At 39.1% G+C, this 17117-nt stretch overlaps 1 protein-coding gene across 1 annotated transcript in view; it reads left to right on the top strand.

Annotated features, from left to right (window-relative positions):
* Nucleotides 1-17117, top strand: part of LOC116693535 (hydrocephalus-inducing protein) — a 109106-nt gene that overhangs the window by 57397 nt on the left and 34592 nt on the right. Inside the window, exons 45-69 of the mRNA XM_032522524.1 lie at nt 34-216; nt 1063-1182; nt 1636-1795; nt 1961-2133; nt 2391-2589; nt 3800-3893; nt 4057-4150; nt 4474-4642; nt 4795-4877; nt 5139-5294; nt 6407-6512; nt 8932-9136; nt 9500-9732; nt 9818-9975; nt 10141-10336; nt 10538-10646; nt 11388-11627; nt 12635-12774; nt 12922-13146; nt 13240-13400; nt 13656-13750; nt 13899-14130; nt 15148-15348; nt 15437-15563; nt 16407-16572. Coding sequence (XP_032378415.1) covers nt 34-216; nt 1063-1182; nt 1636-1795; nt 1961-2133; nt 2391-2589; nt 3800-3893; nt 4057-4150; nt 4474-4642; nt 4795-4877; nt 5139-5294; nt 6407-6512; nt 8932-9136; nt 9500-9732; nt 9818-9975; nt 10141-10336; nt 10538-10646; nt 11388-11627; nt 12635-12774; nt 12922-13146; nt 13240-13400; nt 13656-13750; nt 13899-14130; nt 15148-15348; nt 15437-15563; nt 16407-16572 — 4025 coding nt within the window. The remainder of the gene's footprint in view (nt 1-33; nt 217-1062; nt 1183-1635; nt 1796-1960; nt 2134-2390; nt 2590-3799; nt 3894-4056; nt 4151-4473; nt 4643-4794; nt 4878-5138; nt 5295-6406; nt 6513-8931; nt 9137-9499; nt 9733-9817; nt 9976-10140; nt 10337-10537; nt 10647-11387; nt 11628-12634; nt 12775-12921; nt 13147-13239; nt 13401-13655; nt 13751-13898; nt 14131-15147; nt 15349-15436; nt 15564-16406; nt 16573-17117) is intronic.

The raw sequence follows: 17117 nt of genomic DNA on the forward strand, positions 1-17117 counted from the left end.
TGTGTGTGTGTGTGTGTGTGTGTGTGTGTGTAGCCTGACAACATTTCGCTGGATTGTACCAGCCAATGGTGAGGTGATTCTGAAGATTTGGTTCTACTCAGCCTCCCCAGGGAAGTTTGAACAGACCTTCAATTTTGAGATACTGGGGACCCAGAGACACTATCAGCTCTTCTGCAAAGGAATTTGCACCTATCCCTCCATCTGCAAAGACTACATGTCAGTCAGCATTGTTTATTAATGTAATGCGGTTATATAAATGGTAAAGAAAGGGGAAGGCAGAGGAAAAGAAGGATAATCCCAGATAACAATATAAGAAATAGAAGACTTTAGGCAACACTTGTCTTTATATAGAAGTCTTTTACTCAAATGAGTGAGGATAGCTGTGAGAGTTATTTATCCAGCTTTAGGGTCAAGCGTTTCATCATATCACAGAGACACGTTGTCTCTGAAGTCTGAATAGAACAAAGAACAGAGATACTTTGAACTTTATACAGTACATTTCCAGTGGCATGCATGAGTCACTCTGAGTCCAGGGCTTACATAATTAAGAAGAAATGGTCAATACATCTATGTGTCTAAGCCTGCTACTGTCTTGGACAGTACCCAATAATTAAATGAGCATTAAGACAAAAATCCAAGGCACTGGTAAAATACCTTTACATTTGCCACATTCTAACGAGAATAATATAAAAAACATCACTTCAGCGCATTTCATCGTTTAGCCTTCTTCAGAATGTTACTGGCGACGACGGCTACATACTTTCTAAAATGTGTTGAAGTGAGTTTTTTTCTCACTGGATTTGTTTGGTAGGGCGGCATGGCCCTACCAAACAGCACCATCTCAATTTCACACAGACTATGTCCAAGAAGCTTGCCAGTTCTTAATAATGCTGCCTTCCAGTTACATCTCTCCACTATCTCGTTGTCCATTTTTTCTGCCTTTTAAAAATAGAAAAATATTAATAATACATTTAAAAACATTGATATATTTTTTTACTACAAGAATGAATGACTTAATGTGATTTTGATTAGACCTGAAGTTACCATATATGCTTTCCCCAGGACTCTTTTTGCCCTCAGTAAGAAGGTACCACAAATGGAAGAAGGGCTCCATAAGGTTTACACAATCAAACCTGGGTACTTTGAGTTTGGACCATTACTCTGTGGCAAGACCAGAGACAGGTGAGAGGCAGAGGGATTGCTGTGAATGGTTTAGTTTAATTTCATATTTACAGATTCACATAAGGGCTGGGCCATACAGAGAAAATCTAATACCACAATATTTTTGACCAAATACCTCAATATTGATATTTTGACAATATTGTAAGTTTGACAATTGGTGCTTTCACAAATTATTTACACAATGAGATTTTAGATAAATATTTACCAATAATGTTGTTATAATGACTAAGTGGGTAAAGGCAAATAAAATAAATGCGAGAACAGTCTGGTAAGTTTAGAAATTGACATCGCTTTATGGTAACGCAGCCTTTAAAACCAGAAAAAAAGACAACACTTATGCCATATTACATTATGACAATATCAGAAATCTAAGAAAACTTCTACTAAATATTGTTGATATAATATGAATATATTGCCCAGCCCTCATTCGCATGTGTTTTTGTTTTTGTGTAGATACAAGGAAAATAGGTACCCCGAGAACATGGAGAGACTAGTAATTCATAACAATTCTGAACTGGAGGCTGAGGTCCAGTTCAGTTTCCAGCATGATAGCCAAGCCACCACATATCTGCTGGAACCCCCAACCATGACCCTCAACCCTGACCAGAAACAGGTACCGTACAGGTCTTACCTCTCATTCAGCAAACTCATAATGCTTGATAAAAATAGAACAGGGAAATACCAGATTGAGAATATGTTGGTTTCCATTAAAGTAATACAGATAAATATTATAATATAATAGTATTGGTATGTAAATATTGTTCCGTCCTGCTACCAGGAGTTGGCAGTGTGGGCCTACCCAACCAAACTGGGACAGATGAAGGACAGCATTGTGTGCTCTATCAAGAACAATCCTGAGCTTGTCATCATCAACGTCTCCTGCTGGGGTGTTCGGCCAGAGCTGGAGCTGGAAAGCAAGCATTTGCACTTTGACCGGACTTTGCTGCACAGGTACCAAAATATAGATGTGTAATATACTAATTCAGAAAAGACAAACAGTATTTTTCCATAATAGCTTGAGAAGTGATTTCCACAGAACACAGTGAACCCTTTCCAAAGAGAGAAGCAGTATGATAAAGTCAAAATATTATACATTAACTACAGCGATACCAGCAATTCTTCTAATCTTCTAATTCTTGTAGAAACTAAACTGTCTATCCCTCTGTCCTTTTCCTGGTCAATCTATTTTCTTTCATCCTTCTTTTTAGGCAGGAGAGTCGTAGTGTGACGATGCATAATAGGACAGCTCTGCCGGTATCTTGGCGGCTGCAGGGTGTGGAGGAGTTGGGTGATGAGTTCAGTTTGCTACAGGAGGAGGGCATTATCTCAGCAAACTCCTCTTTTCCCTTGAGCTTGCACTTCAGGTCCAGGAGGCCACTCAACGTTAAGAAGATCTTACGTCTGGAGGTGGAGTGAATCTATAGAAGTACACTAGTGTGAACTTGAACTAAGCTCAATATGCATATATGAAAGTGCTATTCCAATGTTGATGTAACTAGAAACCATCTTGTGATGTTTCATGCCCAGCTCGTTCATGAGCCATAACAAAGAAGGGATCACAGCTGCTTACCAATAATGGTACGCGGATAGAATTTCTTATATATTTTAAAATAATGAAATGAAACCTATTTAAAATGACAAGTGCTAGTTGCTACTTAAGCAGTGGCGGTGAAGTCTCCACAGCACCTGCTAGCAGCAAATGATGCAAAAACAGTAAGGAGATATGACCTAAGTTACCTCAAATTTGCCTTCTGTTGGAGTGGGACGGAGGAAGTGCAGAGTGGTTGTGGCTGTCAATAATAAATATTGTTTTTAGGAATAAACCTGCCTCCTGCGTGAATTGTCCGTAACTGAATAGGGCAGGCCTATGCTGCTCTGTTTGTTTTTGACGTGGGCCATAATGGTGGTAGTTTGAGAAACACTGCTGTAGTCAATCCCCTTTTTTTGCAGTGATGTCTTTGTTGTTGCTGAATATATTTTACAACCGTGATTTATTGTTGACCTCATAGTGCCCTATAAAGGCCAATTAATGCCTGTTTGTCTGCCCCCATTCACATCTGGCCACATATAATAAGTAATATTAGTGTTTTCCCTAGTGTATTGCAAGTCTGGTGGCCCACTAGGCCTAAATTCCCCCCCACCAGGCCTAAGCCACTGGGAATTATTGTTTTAATGTATTTTAAGACATTTTTTTAATGCTAAAGTTTTTTTAATACTACAGTTTTTTTAAGGCTCAGTTGAAAACTTAGACGTAGTCATATTTTCAAATACCCAGTTAGGTTTTAGCACAGACTTAACGTAGATTAATGTATGGAATCTGTCTTATAGCTTTTTTAAATTTGCAATTTTGCAATTCAGTCCATGATTCTGTGATCACAAAGCTATGTGGCTCTACATTAATGCTGCCATCAGTCTGTGACTGGCCCCAGCTGGGCCGTCATAGAAAAAAATGACACTTGCCACCGGGCTCAACAACTTTTCTGGGGGAAATCCTTCACTGGTACTTGCATACTGTGTTTTTTACTTTTACATTGTATCTGACAAAGTACTTAAAACTGTCTCTGTGGTAGTTCCCGCTACAGTATGTTTACAGTATGTGCTGTGTGTTTGGTTTCAGGTATCCGATTTGGAGAAGATTCTAGGCGTTGTACACACAGAAAACATACAGGTCACAGCTGAAGCGTATGACATAACTCTGGATATCACACCAGGTACAAACTGGTAGAGCTTACAATTATTTATGTAATGGTCAAATTTGCATCTACTCCTCTAATTTGCAAGGCGTTTAATTCTATTAAAGCACATCTAGTCTGAGTTACAGCCCTGATGTCAAAATTAATAAAATGATGTACTATACGCTTGTTTCTGTGGCAGATGGATGTCTGGACTTTGGAACCATTAAAGTCTTTGAAGAGGCCAAACAGTCTCTCAGGCTGAAAAACCAAGGGAAATATGAAATAGCTTACAAGTAAGTTGGAACTGCTACTTTTTAAGAAGGTTTTTTTTTGGGGGGGGGGCTTTTCTGCCTTTAATTTGATGGGACAGCTAGGTGAAAAAGGGGGCAGACATGCAGGAAATCGTCACAGGTCAGATTTGAATCCTGGACCACTGCGTAAAGGCATGAACCTCTCAGTACATGTGTATCTGCTCTACCACTGAGACAACCCAGCCACCTGGAGCTGCTAGTTTTTGACTAAAGAGTGTACCTTAGAGTTGTACTTTATACATTACTGTAAGTACATTTTGACTCACCATAAAACTAATAAAGTTGTTTACTTTTTTTTTCACAAGGTTTACATTTCAGCGGACTGATCCAACCCAGCCAAACCTAGACTCCATTTTCACGGTGTCCCCCCAGAGTGGTACTTTATTGCCCCATGATAAACTTACAACAGTGCAAATCCTCTGCAGGCCAAATAAAGAAGTCCTAATTAGAGAGGAACCTGTCCTTCCTTGCCAGGTCAGAGCCATACAATGCGCTTAATTACTACAGAGTTGGAGGTTCAAATATATATTTAAGTTAAGTGGAATGGAAAAGGATTTTGTAACCAGTCTCTAAAGGAAAGGGTTTAGAATGCGCTCCAGTTAAGATTTTGTTTTTCTCCTCTGCAGGTGATTGAACCCAAAATTAGGAATGGAGGAGAACCCATAGCCATCCTAGCCATCAAGGTTTCAGTCAAGGCTGTCTTCTCCAGGTTAAGGCTTTGTTCATTTTGTCTCTTTTTTAGCAGTAATTAAGAAGGATTATTAGGATATAATTCTTATTTTGATTATGTTATACCCCTCACTAACCTTTTTTTTTAAGATTCTGTTGATTCTCTTTCTTTGTGTTTGTACCATTTAACATTATAGTTAGTATATGTTTTGCTTTACGGAATTTTTTCAGAGTGTACTTGTAAGGAAGCTGTTCTGAGTGTAAGCAAAAAACCCAAATTGTGAATTGCTTGGTCCTTTAGGTACAAAATCACACCTGCATGCGACATTGACTTTGGCCCAGTGGTCTATGGCTCCAAGAAAAGCCAGAGCTTCACTATAGAGAACAATGGAGTCTTTGACAGCCGGTTTATTATTTGCCGCATGACCACTGACCCTGCGCCACCAGGGAAGCCAGGGTAGGAGAACAGAACACACACAAACACACACACACAAACACACACACACACACACACAAAGGCTAACACTGTTGAAATGGAACAATAATTAAAAAACATGCTTAAACATAGAAATTCAAATGTCAAAGTAAAAAAAAGAGATTTAAAACTAGCAGCTCAAGGCAGTTGTTGTTGGTTTGGTGATGAGATAGTGTACACGTGGAACCATTTCTGCTGCCATTTGTGACAAATCCCACATTACTGTAAAATGTAATAAACCTTAAAAATTAAGTTCCATTGGAGCATCCTGGCCATCCCTGCAAATGTTTTATGGGCCTTGACTAGAGGGAATGAGTCCTGTCATGTGAAAGTAAAACCAATACAATTCGGATACAATATAATCTAAAATTGCCAATGTATGTCAATAAATTATATGTAATTCCTATTAAGTTGTGAGCAAGACTAGAGTCACTTGTGTGTGGATGTTGGCTTCACAGTAAACAGTTTCGGCAGGCACAAACGACTTGCAGTACCTTACTGAAAAGGAAGGAGTAATAAAACCTAATGTTGATTGTGTGGGCTCTCACAGGGTCCAATATTGTTTTAAAGATAATAAAACATCTCTCTGGTACCCTCCTTTAAATTGCTCATTACATGCAGTATTGTAATTTAACTAATAACATTGTGTGCATAAATTACAATGAAGAACTAAAAAATATATTAGGTTTTGCTCTTAGCAGTTCTGTTTCAAAATTAGGGTTGTAGTGTTTAGACTGTTTTAACACGTGATGAAATGTACAATGTATTGCATTAAAAATGTTAACATGCATTGTGGACCTGAAGAATGGATTCCAACATTTACTTATCTGATTAGGTAAATGCAAACGCAACTTATTGTCCACCTGTAAACTGTGAACTGTTTCAAAAGAAGTTGAAGTAATAATAATAGTGATAACATAAAGTAATAATTCAATCTACACAGCTCTATAATTGCTATGTAGTTGTAGTGTCATTGCTGCCTGAGAGGATGAGGAGTCGAAGGTCTTAAAAATGTCATAGTCCTTCTCTAATATCAGTTTGCTTAAAGAGGTCCAAAATGAATTTTTGTTTGTGTCCCTTTGTACTTGTCTCAGGTGTCCAGGGAGTAAGATTCTTCAAGAGGGCCATTCAGAGAGACCCACTGGAGCCAGTAGCAAAATGAGACGCGAGTCCTTATTAAAAGACATGAATAATACACTGGTGAGAGACTGCTAATGCAGATGACAACAATGACGGTGCCTATTCATTTAATGCAGGTTTTGTATTGTTTGGACAATCCTTTCCATGTTTCTCCATGTTTTCTAAGAAGGTAGGAGAGCTCATTAGAAAAGCCCCGGTCTATATGCACAACTTTCCACTTCAGGGATTGCTCTGTTGCCACCGGAAATTCCGCTGTATGTCCTTCTTTTCGTGCGGCTACCTTTTGCTTCTTTTGTGTTGGAATTCTAAACTCTGGGGGATTCATGATAAGGTGACCAGATTTCTCAGCAAACTCCGGGTACATTTCAGCCTGAAGCATATTTACCTCCAAAACAAGTAATGTTTTTATTTTTGTAAAACTTAAAACGGGGACACTAGACCTAGAGCTGTTTCTATGGGCTGAGCCACCCCCCCCCCCCAGCTATGATCCTAGACCCACCCCGCTGCTACTTTCCTACTCCACTACACCTCAATAGAAAGTCCTAATATTTCAAGATAAAAAATCCATCCTTATACTTCAAGATAAAAGTCCTAATATTTCGATAGAAAGTCCTAAATTTTCCAGATAGAAAGTCCTAATATTTCAAGATACAGTCCTAATTTTCAAGATAGAAGTCCTATTGTCCTAATATTTCAAGATAGAAAGTCTTAATATTTCAAGATAGAAAGTCTCATATTTCATAATGTTGTAATGTTTACTGAACTACTGACAGCTTTGCTTTACTGCTCAAGGCTTGTTTCTGCAACAGCTCATTGAGAATCAGATCCAACAAAAACTACTGAGGACATATTTCCTTTGACAGTGATGCAGTATTAAACGAGATCGCTGCATGTAAGTAATAGGTCCGTTGTATTTACGTTCATAAAGTGCTTGTTTAGCTGCAACAGAGTCAAGTAATATTCTAAGTGTTCGACAACATTATGGGAAGGATTTCTAAGGAGGTCACCTTTCTGTTAAGATTAAGATCCTTTTTAAAACATAAAACCTCCGCGAAATTGCGTTCGCTAAACCCACCAGACTCCATGTAAATAATCAGGTGTTTAGCATCGTACACACGCTTAAAACCTCTTCTGAGCACGCTGGCTCTGGCTGTCTGGAGCCTGCGTGTGTTGGGTGTGCGATTATCGGCTACGTTTGTCAGTTTTTTCTTTCTTTCATTCCAATTTCGGGTCTTTCAGTCCCAGTGAAACCGGGGACATTTCCGGGGACAGATTCAGCCGGGACAGGTAGCCAAAATCGGGGACTGTCCCCGGAAACCGGGGACGTCTGGTAACCCTAATTTATGAGGACTATGGTTAACTGCTCCTCAGATTTCTGCAGGGCAAATCCAGACAGCTAGCTAGACTATCTGTTGAATCTGAGATTTCTGTTAAACAACTAAAACTACTTTTCAGCGTCACCAGGGCTCAATTGTGATTGATTTAAAGAAATGCCCATGAAACACAGCATGTTTTTCTCCGATCTCAGAATGCTGTGTGGAATAGCCAGACCCTCCTTAACGGTGCTGTGGAGGAAGGTCTGGCAATACAAGAACAGAAAATCCCTTACCATCTTATAATCATTGAAAAGGCATGACATGCTTGTTAGCTTTCTTCATCTGTGTTCTTTTACATTTTTACTTTTTGGTGTCATTGTGTTAAACACAATGCATGCATAGCACAGCAAGAGAGATTTTAGGTCATGAATGGTCAATTCACCCAAATTACAAAAGCATTTATTTTTCACTTGTCTCTAGTCCTATCTAGCCTAGTTGTGTATTTTAAAATTAGTCAAAAAAACATAAAAAAAACAGCATCAGTTAATAAAAACTTAATGTTAGCTTTTCTGATTTTTACACATTTATTAACACAGAACAGATGTTTTTTTGCAGCAGTATTGTAACTTGTCAAACACAAATGTAACTAATTGTTAATTGCAGGACCTAAGCAGTTTTTTTAGTTAGTTCTTCCTGGACTTTTCCTGACATGACAAGTCAAAATGTCTGCTCTGAAAAGTTCTATGATACATTTCAAAATGATAAATAAACTAGAAGAGAAATCTGAGATTGCAGACCTCAGCTAAGGCCATGTCCTCCTAAAACCTCCGCCCCTGCAAATAAATATGGTTTTTAATTTTTAGTATTTTTTTCTCAATGGTTTTGTTGATATCTGTGTTTTGATAAAACAGCGCCCCTGCCAACGCATCAGTAACAATTCATGCGGGGGAGGAACTGCTGCACAGTAGACAGGAGATGGTATGGAAACAAACAAGAGGAATTCCAAAACAAAACCCGACAAAATGAGAATAAATTCAGATGAAGTTCTGTGAGATGTTGATTAGTTTAACGGCTGCTCACATCAGGAAGACACTTCAGTAACTGTAGAAAGTAGTTTTTACTCTAGTATTCCCATCTGTACCTCTCCGATCTTTTCTCTCCAGAATCGCCTCACCATGGGGCCGTTCTCAGTGTCTCCATGCACAGGGTGCTTACAGCCAGGGTCTCACCAGGTGGTGACAGTGGACTGTGTTGCTGAACAGCTGGGCATCTGGAACCAGGGTTTGCTCATTGACATCAGTGACCGTGACCCCTCAGACCAGCCTGATGGCATACCGTACAGGCTGCTGGCTGAAGTCTGTAAGCCAGGTGAGAGCTGTGCATTGCTGTCTTGTCTACTTTGAATAATAAATCTGAGGAAAGTTGCCACTTGCTTCCAAATGGCTCAATACTCCTGAGATCACTAAGATAGGCACAAACTATTACCTTTCAGAAGAAAACAGTGCTTACTGCTGTTTCTATTTCTGTGCTATATCAGAATCTTAAAACTATGTCATCTAGGTTATCTTATCTTTCATCAGAAGGTTTCACCTTAAAGATCACAAAAGGATTGACAATGTAAACATTTAGAGGGTCAAGAGTACATCAAGGCCAAAATTGGTAATCACTTTTCCTTTGACTAATACTGTATCCGACTATCTTCTCTCTTTTATTCCTTGTTTTGTTTCCCAGGTATAGCATTAGACATGGCTTCTGTCTTCGAGGAACACCATCTGTGCCACAGTAGTAGTCAGCTGTCCTCTGAGCAGTTTTGCAGTGCTGAGAGCATTTACGTCCAGGATGAGAACAAGTTTATTTTCAACAAAGTCCTGGTCAGACGAACTGCCGAGGCACGCTTCAAACTCTACAACAACAGCAAGGTGCCCTGTGTGCTCAACTTGGCTATCAAATCGGTTGCCACTAAGGTAAGGTATACATGCATAGAAGAGTATAACTGATTGTGGCAGATGGTTGTTAGCATGTCAAAACATATACTGCATTTCCTCACAGATGTCCCGTAGCGTAGGCGGCGTGGGAGTTTTTGATTTGTCTGCTACAAACCTGAGCATTCCCAGCCAGTCACACATGTTTGCTGTGGTCACCTTTACACCCCAGGCAATGCAGCAATACAGTGCTGTATTTGAGGTCACAATGGATGTTATTAGCAGGTAAATGATTTTGTGACTGTGTGTGTATGGTACTTTAGTGTTCCCTCTGCTATTTGTTTGTCCATTTATTTCTACAACTACTGTTGGTGTAGCAAGACAGTATTATCACCTCTTAATCTGTCTTGCTGGCCACTGCCAACATTCTGTTTTCTCTGTCCGTTCCAGAATGACATCCACATTCAAGAGCAAGGTGCTAGAGTTTGACATAGTTGGAGAGGGCACTTTACCCAGTGTGTGTGTGGTGCGTCCAGCTCTGCGGAACAGCAGAGGAAACCCAATACTGCAGTTCAAACAAGTAATGGCAGGGCGCAGGCATACCCGGCTCCTGGTGCTCCTAAATGATGGAAATGTTCCAGCTCAGGTGGGAGGAGACATATTCCTTTGTTCTCTTATTTTATTATAGATTTAACACATTTCCTTTAGCGGCATCCATATTTTCTTATTTCAGCTGTTCAACAACTTGAACTGTATGTAAAACACATAAACTTTATAGAGTAAATACGCTAGATAATAGGGGATTTTGTCAATAAAGGTTGCTTTAGCGCTTCTGTGTATTGTGTAGGTCCAGATTGACATGCTGGATAAACATGGAGTGTTCTCCCTCAAAGCTGCTCCTGGCAACACTTGCAGCTCGATCCACTCCACACAGATTGAGGGCACCGCTGACACAGGTACAACCTCCAGCGGATTCAGACCCTTTACTTAAGTAAAAGTACAAATACCACACTGTAGAGTACTCTGTTACACGTGAAAGTCCTGCATTGAAAATGTTACTTAAGTAAAAGTATGTCAGTATCATTAGGAAATTGTACTACATGTGTTTTGTGTTCATAAATATTAATTTGTAAAATAACTAGTAACTAAAGCTGTCAGGTGAATGTAGTGGAATTAAAAGTGCAATGTTTCAATCTGAAATGTGGAGTAAAAGAAAAAAGTGGCATGAAAAGAGAAGACTCAAGTAAAGTACAAATACCTCAAATTTGTACTTACAGTACAGTACTTGAGTAGATATAATTAGTTACCACTTAAACAATTAGTAGTTAGCATTTCACACAAAGAGAGATAAATCTGAAGGTGCTTATGAATAATAATGATAATAATAATAATAACCCTATTATTTTATTTGTAAAGAACCTTTCATACAGAGTGTAGCTCAAAGTGTTTCACAACCAAGTGAGAGACCACAAAACAAACAGATTCACATTTAAACAATAACATTTATTAAATCCTGTCCGAATCAAACAAGAATCTTTAAATTGAAAACAACATATTTATGGAGAGAGGCACATTTACAAATTACTTCAGGAAAATCTTTCTGTTTTCTCTGAAAATACAGTGTATATACAGTATACTGGGATACTGTGTACTGGATGCCATGTTTCTCGTTGGTGACACTTTTCCTTCTTCCACAGAGCGTCAGTTGGTTCACAGAGCCACCCTGAGGCTGAATGTTAACCAGCAGGTGGAGTTTGAGGTCAGCTTCTGCTCTAACAAACCCCTGAGTGTCAAGGCCAAGATGTCACTGCAGGTGGAGGACAACCAGTACAGCAACACCGTAATACAAGTGACCGGAGAAGCTTACCAGGGAATTGTCTCTCTTGACAACGTCGGCAGACTATTGCAGAAAATAGATCAGGGAGATGAGGAGGGAGGTAAGAGAAGAAAGGCGGGCAGGAGACAAAAGGGCAAGGTGTAAATATGGCTGAGCAATGTATCTATGTACTGTATATTATATCAATATCAATACATCAGGCTAGATGTTTTATTACATTTTTGATATTGCGATATGACACGTGAGTATTGTCTTTTCCTGGTTTTACAGGCTGCATTACAGTAAAGTGTTGTCTTTTTCTGAACTTACCAGACTGTTCTAGCTGTTCTATTATTTACCCTCTTAGTCATTGTATCCACATTAATGATGATTATTTATCACAACTCTCAAATATTTTGTGAAAACACCAATAGTAAGCCCTACAATATTGCCGCAACATACTGTAGTTTAGTCAGAAATATTGTGAAATTTGATTTTCTCCATATCGCCCAGCTCTAGGTGTAAAGTAGGTTTATTCATCAGCCAGAGTAGCAGTCACTCCCTGATTGTGTCAGTGGTGGAAGAAGTATTCAAATCCTTTACCTGAGTACAAGTACTTATACCTAATACACTGTAAAAATATCTTGCAAAGATATTTAAGTATTATTAGGAAAATGTACTAAATGCAGAAAATTCCTCACGTTTTGATACTGTAAACAATGAAACCAGTTCTGTCAATCAACTGTGTTTGAAACAAAAGTGTTTAGTCAGCCAATCATTTTAGTTGTACTTGTTGTTGTTGAGTAGTTTGATTTATTGTAACACATCATAGAAACTACATGTGTTTTATGTGCAAAAATCTTAATTTGTAAAGTAACTAGTAACTAAAGTTGTCAAATTAATTTAGTGGAGTAAAAAGTACAATATTTCCCTCTGAAATATATTGAAGTAGAAATATAAAGTCGCATGAAAAGAAAAGACAAGTAAAGTACAAGTACAGCACTTGAGTAAATGTACTTAGTTACAATCCACCACTGAATTGTGCACATAGAAATGCTCTGTCATTTATTTATATGGAAACTTGTTTCTTATCCGTATTTTTCTACAAAGCCTATTTCTCCCTTGCAGGTAATTATGAGCTGCTGAATTTTGGTGACTGCCATGTTGATTGTCCCTACCAAGAGAGTTTCACCATGACCAACCTGGTCAGCCAGGCAGTGAGGTTTGAGTGGCCTCCCGTCGGACCCCATGTCTTCTTTTCACCCCAGGTAAAGCAGAACTACATGGCTGTAGAAGAGGAGTGGGTTTAAACAACTTCTTAATGATGTTAAATGAATCTTAAACTATGCTTTTATTTTTTTTATTTTGCTTAGGATAATACTGCATGTGAACACAAACAATGCTTTTTCTTTCAGGTGGGACACCTTCATGCTGGTTGTTCTAAGGAAGTGACTGTCACCTTTTACTCCAATCAGCCAGTGACTCTGGACAGACAGCCAATGAGATGTAAGGTTAGTAAGGTGGAGTTCCTGCAGCCACTAGAGCAGGTGGCTGACTGGGACGACCGCGAGAGGACGCTGCAGTGGCTGAGTTCTGTCAAGCAGGCCTCAGTAGCACCACAGCCGCCTGGGAACAATAAGGTAAACATGTTGACTGTGACAGAGATGTCAAATGAAGAGATAGTTACAAGTTCACATTTAAAGTTAAGCAAGCATGTTTACGTTTGCCTGCAGGTGATAAAGACAGATCCTGAGCCGTGCTGCTCTGTGGTTGAGGGCTCCCAGAGGGAGTTGGAACTGTGTATCAGCGCAGTTTGTGACTATGTAAAATTCAGTTGCAACACCAACACCATCCACTTCAAAGACACTCTGCTTTACCAAACCAGGCTCCACCAGTAAGTCAGGCTCTGGGTATACAGTATATGCATTATATGCTGTTTTAACTATACAAATAAATTGTTCAGGCATCCTGAGGGATCAGATTCTAAAGATGATAAAAATACTGATAATCAAAATGTGTGTGTGTGTGTGTGTGTGTGTGTGTGTGTGTGTGTGTGTGTGTGTGTGTGTGTGTGTGTGTGTGTGTGGTGTGTGTGTGTGTGTGTGTGTGGGTGTGTGTGTGTGTGTGGTGTGTGCGTGTGTATGTGCAGACTGCAGATAGTGAATCATGGCACTGTCAAACTGGAATTCTCCTGGCAAGTACTCATGGATCCAAAGAACAGCGTAGTAAATGATGACCAAAGAGGTACTACAGTAATATTATTGTATATCATGGTTGAATATTAGCATTAACTGGTATTGCTGTACCATTTTGTTCCAAGATTGACTTTTGACATTTTACATTTGAATACTTTTCAAAACTGGAGGTGTAAACTGTGTGTAAATGTGAACAGATGGGACCCTCACCTTACCTGGACCAGACAGCAAGTCAACAGAAGTGTTAACTGGAGCCTGTCCTGCCAGCGCTGTGGCCAGCGGGTCGTCTCTTCTGATGGGAAATCCTGAGCTCCCGCCCATCAGCATTGAGCCCAGCATAGGAGCCTTAGAGCCTGGCGCCGTTCAGAATTTCAGTATTTACTTTTCACCTCTGGAGGTGGGCCAGTTTCAGGGCAGGCTGTTCAGCAGGTAAAGTAAATTGTTCAAGTACAAAGAGTAGACCAAGGTTGTTATACAGTACTCTAGTTTTTTTTTGTTTTCAGTATTTTCTTTTAGTTTTGACTTTTCCATTTCATTTTATTTCAGTTTTAGTTTAATTTAGTTTTGCAGAAAGGTTTAAGTTTTAGTTTTACAGTAGTAAGTTTAGTCAGTTAAGATGGTTTGTGGTTATGGTAATTATGTCTCTGGAGACTGTAGCTACATAGACATACAAAATACAAGGATGGAGGACTGTATAGAAATGGCAATGATGTGTAATGTCAAATCTCTGCGTTACTTTAGTGTCTGAATGTCAAGTCCGTCCCTGTTCTGTGGTTAAATGTCACGGGAGTTGACGGATATTCATGCTGTCTCCTTTTTTTTTGGTAGTGAAATATTATAGCTATTTGTTTTATTATTTTTTTTTTTTAACCAGGCAATATATATTTTCAGTTTAACTTTAGATTTTGTTGAATGTTTTCAAAGTTTTTATTTAGTTTCAGTTTACTAAAAATATATTTTAATGCTTATTCTCGTTTACTATGATAACCTGGAGTAGACAAGTTATTTTAAGCCGCCTAAACATCCGCGGCAAAATCACAAGGTAAGGTGCAGAGCAGAGAGGCAAAGCGCAGCGCAGGTACACCTTCAGGAATTGGTTGTGCCTTGAGAGGTCAGAGGCAACGAGGTCAAAGTTTAAATAATTTATATTTAGTATTTATATATATATAGTATATTTAGTGCTAAGCGGCAATTCCAAGTGGTGTGCGGAAAAAAACCTCCCCATGGGAAAACAATGGATGTGTAGGCAGCTTTTACAGTGAAGTAAATATTCAGTGACAGAGCTCCTCCATCTCAGCCATACTAACAATTGCCACAGTTAAAAAGGGATGAGGGGACCTGGAATTGTGAAAGGATAGGATGATTGTAAGGAAGTAAATGGATTTCTTCACAAGAATTATTATGACACAGACTCTGATTTTCTGTATGTGTATACTTTTCTTTCAGTATCCCCAACTTGCAGGATGGGGATCAGGCTCCCTGTGTCTCTGTGTGTGGCCGTAGCCTGTTGCCCCACTGCCACTTTGGCCTTGAGGACTCAGACTATATCAGTGGGAACCGTCGTGACCCTGGATTCAGGCGCCCTGTCGACCCTAACACCAGGGTCATAGAGTTCAACTCTCTTGGCTTATCTGTGCCATCAACAAGGTAACAGAGAGATATATGAGAAGCTTTTCTTATCTCCATAACTGTAAGCCCTTTTTACATGCGTGTGTCTTCTGGCTTTACATCACAGATGTTTTAGTCTGTTGAACCCAACCAGTAAACCCTACTCATTCAAGTGGAGGTGTGAAGACACAGGTGGCAGCCCATTCTGCTGCCTCAATCCATGTGGTACCATCTTGCCTGGGAAGAAAGTGGAAGTAAGAGTAGAAACACACACAAACAGTGAAAGAGCCTTAATGTCTAGATGGAGTGACGAAACATCTTTTTTGTCCCAATGAGTCACCTAAAAATTTTGTTTTCACACGGTACCGCCGACGGCAACTACATCACGTCTGTTTTCCTACAGACCGAAAGCAGAAAATACAGAAAAAAACATATTATGTGCTTATTTACAAATGAAATAAATGTCACACTGACAGAGTGACATGTGATGGGCATTCTTCTTTCAAAATAATTAGTTTTAGAAATGTCTCATGATATATTGTCTCTAGAAGTGTATTATTCAACATTTGTTTTTGTTAAAGAAGGAAAAGAAAATCATAAACCTCTGTACTATCTAGTTGCAATACTACTACAATACAAATGGAATCGGCACCCATGTATTGTAAAAGAATCGAATCGGGAAAAAATTGTATCGTCCTTTCCTACCCCATACTACACTTGTTATCCAGTTTCCTTCAACTACAGTATGTCATCTCATGCCATTGCACATTTTTCAGTATCAATCTCCCTCCTCATTTTAAATTGTCGATCTCCATCTTATTATTGTTTCAGTGTCCCTGTCTTTCCATGTCCCACTTCATCATAACAAATCTAATCCAATCTCATTCCTTCCGTTTAATCTAATACCATTTTAATTTAATCAATTTCTAGTTAAGTCATCTGATCTAATCTGTTCGAATATTTCATAACTCTTCCCTTCCCCCTTCTTCATCTATATTCTTCTCACCCTTTTTTACTTACAAATTTTTTCATGTCCTCTATTCTTTGTAAATTGTTAGCCATTTGTAATCCTCTGGTCTATCTCTGTGTTTGCACAGGTGTGTTTTGAATTTGTAGCTGAGCAGCTGGGTACGGTGGAGTCATTCTGGAGCTTTGTGATTGAGACTCTGTCCTTGTCTGTTCCCATCCTGTGTGTGGGCACTGCTAAAGAACCACTTGTCTATCTTAATAGACCTCACCTTGACTTCGGAGAACTGCTTGTTGGTATGTAACATACATAGACACACTTGTACATGCATTTAAACAGTTAAGTCACACAACATATTATTAAACACAAAGGAACGGTTTCTTCAAGGATTTTCCTCTTTTTCCCCTTTGATGTGGTGACAGTACATGCATTTGGTGTTCAAGTGCATATATATTTTGGGTAACTTTATTTTAACATTATCTGCACACAATTAAGCATGACTAAGGTTAAGTTTAAGTAACTGAACTGCTTGGTTAGGGTTAGGAAGAGATTACGGTCAAGGCTAACTAATAGAAATATGAACACTAATTTCAGATACAAGATCTGCCCCCTTACTGCAATACTGCCTGTGCATGTCTGGCCCTCTAGCGAAAAAAAATGTGGCCCCCTGATGTGACCATAACATTTCAACCAGTGATGAAGTGGTAAATGTTTATTATCATCCATAAACTATTGTTTAAAGTCAATTAAAACAATTTGGGGTGTTGTTTTATGTCTCTGGTGCTTTCACACACATACAAACTTGGGAAAAAATTATCCATGCTGTTTTGAGTGAGATACA

This window comes from Etheostoma spectabile, chromosome 8 (assembly GCF_008692095.1).
Source record: "Etheostoma spectabile isolate EspeVRDwgs_2016 chromosome 8, UIUC_Espe_1.0, whole genome shotgun sequence".
Classification (NCBI taxonomy): domain Eukaryota; kingdom Metazoa; phylum Chordata; class Actinopteri; order Perciformes; family Percidae; genus Etheostoma; species Etheostoma spectabile.